General features: G+C 52.3%; 1 protein-coding gene across 1 annotated transcript; it reads right to left on the minus strand.

Moving 5' to 3' along the window:
* Positions 1–563: 563 nt before the first annotated feature.
* Positions 564–1,535, minus strand: LOC116781297 (olfactory receptor 14J1-like). The gene has a single exon (XM_032676999.1). It carries the CDS (start codon positions 1,533–1,535, stop codon positions 564–566), a length of 972 nt encoding a protein of 323 aa, XP_032532890.1.
* Positions 1,536–5,415: the final 3,880 nt, after the last annotated feature.

Consider the following 5,415-nt stretch of genomic DNA (forward strand, 5'->3'; position numbering starts at 1 on the left):
CCCCTGCAGGATGGCAGTGCTGCTGCAGAGGTCAGCTCTGGGCCAGCAGTGCCCGTGGCTGTCCCTGCCTGCAGTCCCTGGACAGTCCTGCAGCAGGACTGGCACCGACTGCCAGAGCACTGAGGCTCCAACAACACAGGGCTCTGCAGGACAGTGTGGAAGGGAAGGGAGAGGAGGCCATGCAGGAGAAGGGCTGCTGCTCCCTGGCAGTGCTGCTCTGCTGGGACTCTTTTCTGGCCCAGCTCTGCACAGAGGCCCCGAGCCTGCAGCTGCAGAGAAGTCAGAGAGGAAAGATGTCAGGCAAACAAGTCAATGCAGAGTTCTTTATTTGGTTTAAGCACACAGTGAGTACAATTCCCTATTTGTACAGCCTGTGGGCCAGGCTAGAAAGGCAAACACTGAATTGAAAATTATATATCTCTTTATATATATATATATATATATTTATATATATAAAGATTTTCTGGTGTGAACAAATTGTCACAAAAATAACACCTCTACCAGGAGCAAAAAATAGAAAAGATAGGGTGGGCCTTTACTGAAGTCCATAACCCAATTGGCCTTTAATGAGGTCCATAACACGCAGAAGAAGGAAAGTTTATTACTTCTGAAAAACACCCACTTATCAGTTTCCTCAAGGCATCCTTGAGCTCCTGATTCCTGAGGCTGTAGATGAGGGGGTTCAGTGCTGGAGGAACCACCGAGTACAGAACTGACAGGGCCAGATCCAGTGATGGGGAGGAGATGGAGGGGGGCTTCAGGTAGGCAAACATGACAGTGCTGAGGAACAGGGAGACGACAGCCAGGTGAGGGAGGCACGTGGAAAAGGCTTTGTGCCGTCCCTGCTCAGGGGGGATCCTCAGCACAGCCCTGAAGATCTGCACATAGGAGAAAACAATGAAAATGAAACAACTAAATGCTAAACAGGCAGTAACCCCAAGGAGCCCAATTTCCCTGAGGTAGCCTGAGTGTGAGCAGGAGAGCTTGAGGATGTGTGGGAGTTCACAGAAGAACTGGCCCAGGGCATTGCCCTGGCACAGGGGCAAGGAAAATGTATTGGCTGTGTGCAGCAGAGCATTGAGGAACCCAGTGGCCCAGGCAGCTGCTGCCATGTGGGCACAAGCTCTGCTGCCCAGGAGGGTCCCGTAGTGCAGGGGTTTGCAGATGGCAACGTAGCGGTCGTAGCACATGATGGTGAGGAGGAAATACTCTTCTCCAAGAAAGAAGACAAGGAGAAAGACCTGTGCAGCACATCCCTTGTAGGAGATGGTTGTGGTGTTCTGGAGGGAATTGTGCATGGCTTTGGGGACAGTGGTGCAGATGCAGCCCAGGTCTGTGAGGGAGAGGTTGAGCAGGAAGAAGCCCATGGGGGTGTGCAGGTGGTGGTCGCAGGCTACGGCGCTGAGGATGAGGCCGTTGGCCAGGAGGGCAGCCAGGGAGATGGCCAGGAAGAGCCAGAAGTGCAGGAGCTGCAGCTCCCGCCTGTCTGCCAATGCCAGGAGGAGGAACTGGGCCATGGAGCTGCTGTTCCACATTTGCTGTTCCTTAGCACAGGGTCTGTTCAGAGAAGGAAAAGACAGGGAACAATTAGGAGATACACCTCTCAGCAAAGATACTCCATCTTTCATAGTAATCCCCCCAAACCATTTGTATTTCCCTTTTGCTGGCTCAGAGTGGTGTGAGCAGCAAGAATTCTGCCCATGTGCTGCCAAGGGCTCAGCTTTGCTCTGCTGCAGTGGCGACATGGAGCTGGTTTGTGACAGCTCTGATGATCACAGGGGATGTCAGATGTGACCCACCTTTAATAGAAAAGCTCCATTTCTGACCCCCCGACTCACAAGAGTGTGGTCTGCAGAACAGAGGTTTCTATTGTCTTTAGAATAATTCTTCTGTTAAATATGTTCCACCATTAAATCTGTAGAGTGATCTTTTTAGGAGTAAATATTCTCATTTTTAATGTGAAGAATTTTTAGAAAATACAAGAGACTCAGTTCTCTGTGGTTTAAAGTAGAGCCAGGAGAGCTGCAGAGTCCTTCAGCCTGTTTCCCATCTGCCCTGCTCTTTACCTTGTGTTGCATTCACTTTGATTTCACAAAAAGAAATATTGAAAACTACATCCACAATGCAGTACTGAGAGCAGGACAATGTTGTTTCCAAGGGCAGCTCTGGGAAGTGTCCCCTGTGCCAGCCCAGAGGTGCAGCTGTGCTGGACAGAGCAGGACAGGAGCCCTCCCACAGGGAAGCCAAGGGCTGGGACAGGAGAGTGCCCACCCCCAAGGGAAGGCTCAGCACTGCCCAGGATCCTGTGCTCACCTCTGAGACTGCCTGAAATATTCATCTCGGAGAGTAAAAGAGTTGGAATTTCAGTGCAGCCTCCTGACCTGAGAGAACAATGTCTCTGCTACAATGCCTGAGCAGGAAACACACCTCAGGACTAATTCCTTCCCTGTAGCCCCTGTCTTCTGTGAGCTTTGCAAAAAATTCTCCATTCAATATGGTGTAGTGGTGTGGAGCTGTGAGCAGGTGTGACCCTGCAACAGAGAGACATGGAAAAGATCCTCCCTCAGCTGCCAGGTTTGCTCCTTGCCCACAGCCCTTGTGCCCCAGCCCTGGCAGCAGCTCCCCGGGCCGGCTGAGAGCTGCCCCTGGCAGGCAGCAGAGTCCCTGCCCAGCACAGCGCCCTGGGCTGCAGGACCCTGCTCTACCCCACAGCCCTGGGCACCCCTGGCTGCACCCCCGGCTTCACAGCTCTTCCAAAGTGCCCCAAAACAGCCCCTGCTCACCCATCCCATCAGCTGGGGCTGGGCCAGCTTTAGGAGATGCCTCCAGGAGCTGCCCCTGCACTGCCCTGCAGCCACAGACTCACCGTGTGCAGCCCTGCCAAGGTTCCTCCTGCAGGGAGCTCTCAGCCCTCCTGCCAGTGCTGAGCCCCTGGAAGCTCTGTCTGTGCCCTGCTGGTGTCCCTGAGCTGGCCTGGCAGTGCCCTCAGCCCTGCTGGGCTGTGCAGAGGAGCTGCTCACCAGCAGAGCTGTCTCTTTGAAGCTCTTCTTGCTTGCCAGGAGCTCCCTGTGTGCCAGGAGCCCCGCCCAGCTCAGCAGCACAGCAACAGCCCCAGGCATTTCATGACCCTCGGGGGGTTTGGCGTTGTTTACGTGAGACTCAGTCCCTGAGAGGAAGTTCAAACAACTTTTCAATAAGTCAAAATGAGATTAAAACATTGAAGTTTCTTGTAGTGCTAATGAGTCTCACTGAGGGACACAACTGAGAACGTGTCCCCAGGTTCCAGTTAGAGCAGAAAACTGCAGACAGTGATGCCAAGGATGGACAAGCAAGGGAAAGGTGGCTCTGATGCTGAAGAAACCTGGATGTGTTTCCTTAATCCACTGGGCCAAGCCCTGACCCCCAGCCCCTGGGAAGGCAGATCCTGTCCCTGCCTCATTCCTCAGGGCTCTTCCTGGGGCACTGGGATGTGGGATGTGCAATGCCAAGGGCAGGACCATGGGGTGGCACCTGCCAGGCTGCTGAGCAGGGACAAGGAGGCCAGGAGGCCCCAGGGCTGCAAGGGGCACTCCCCTCCTCCTGGCCTCAGGGGCACAGACAGCAGCCATGGCCAAAGGCCTGCAGAAGGTGGCTGTGTCAGGGCCTTTCAGCTTCTCCCCCTCCCTGTCTCCTCTCCAGCCCAGGCTGTCCTACGGTGTCCATGCCCTGCCCCTTTCCCTGCAGGCTGTCGTCATCCCCCCGGCTGCCCCACCTGGCTGGCACCTTCCTGCACTGACATCTCTGCGTCCTCCCTGGCTCTTCCTGCACACACAAAGCCTTGGCCTCATCCAGACTCCTCCTGGGTGACGTGTTGCAGCACAGCCTTTTCCATGGAGTGAAATTCCTTTTTCCTCATGTCCACTCGGGACTTCCCCAGCTGCACTTGGCATTAATTCTTTCTTTCTCATGCTATTTTCTGCTATCACAGAAGGATCCACCATCTCTAAATCCTCCCTTCAAGCCCTCTCAGGGCTGTCCTGTACTGTCCTCAGTCTCCACACCAGTGAGGCCACAGCTCCTTAGCCCCTCTCTAGTGCTCATGTGCCTGAGACCTTTAAACTCCATCTTGGGAGATCTCTGGGCACTCACAGATGTTTTTGCAGATGAAAATGTCGTGCTCATAGTCTAAGGAAATCTCAGTGATACTTTTTACCAAGGCCTGTAGTGGCAGAACATGGGGCAGTGGCTTTGAACTGAAAGAGAAGAGTTTTCTATTGGATAATAGGAGGAAAGATTTAACAATCAGGGTGGCAAGAACTGGAAGAGGTTTCCAGAGAAGAGGATGTCCCACCTCTGCATTTGTCCAAGGTCAGGGACTGTGAGTAACCTGAATTAGTAAGAGATATCACTGTCCATGTCCAGGGATTTGGATGCTCAAGAATGCTGGGAAACACTGCAACCTCATGGAATCAAGGAGCCATTGTCCCACTGTGGAGCCTCAGGGAATAAGGGATCCAGTCTTTGCCTCAGAGTTTGTCAACACATTAAATTAAAGGAATTACAGAAGTGAGATTGAACCACTTTTGTCCCACAGGTTTTAATGATTGGCCAAATGAGAATATTTCTATAAAATGAATCATTTATTCTTAAAAATGATCAGACAAAAGACCTTAATCAGAATTATTTACTACACAGTATAAAGGCTAAAACTACTGGTAGTACAGTATAAGACAGGACAGTGCACTATATTGAAACAATTATTGAAACAATTACATTAAAGCTAGCCAAAAGAAATAATTATTACGTAGAGATCTCATAGAATTCACCCAGACCAACGGTGGTGGGGAGATTTCTTTTGCTCAACCTTGAGGAGTGTCCTTGGAGGGCGTCCCCAACCAAGGCAGGAATCTCCACACATCTACCCCAAGAAGGGCTGTGGTAGAAGAACCTGCCTGGATGGAAGGGGACTGGACTTCTCTAGTAGGAAGGGATTGACTGCTCCTCACAAATGGACAGGCCAGTGAGCAGCTTCTCTGTCCCATCCAACTTCCAAAAGCAGGCTGTGTGTTTGGAGTTGGGTGAACCAGGCTGGTTTGAGCATCATTCAACACCAAAACCATTCCCATGGTGCCAGCGGTAACTGGCAGATCTCACAGACAGCTTGCATGAGAACTGGCACTGTTGGCATTGTCTGATGGCATTTTAGGCCTTATCAGGGTGGGCCCTCCTGCCACCCAGGTCGAGAGGTTGGCTGTGAAAGTCCATCCTGGAGATGCACAGGGAGCCAAGAGTTGGGCTCCTGAGTGACATCCAACAATGGACAGGGGGATGGGACTGACCCGATGAAAGTGTCTCAGGTAGAGCTGGACTGGCAACACAAGGGGGAATTATTCCTGGCTCACTGGGCCCAGGACAGCTCAGGTCCTGAGGGAAGAG

This window comes from Chiroxiphia lanceolata, assembly GCF_009829145.1.
Source record: "Chiroxiphia lanceolata isolate bChiLan1 chromosome W unlocalized genomic scaffold, bChiLan1.pri scaffold_40_arrow_ctg1, whole genome shotgun sequence".
NCBI lineage: Eukaryota > Metazoa > Chordata > Aves > Passeriformes > Pipridae > Chiroxiphia > Chiroxiphia lanceolata.

What these genes read in the sequence shown, in the direction of transcription:
- LOC116781297 (XM_032676999.1), bottom strand. Translation starts at nt 1,535, where the DNA reads ATGTGGAACAGCAGCTCCATGGCCCAGTTCCTCCTCCTGGCATTGGCA.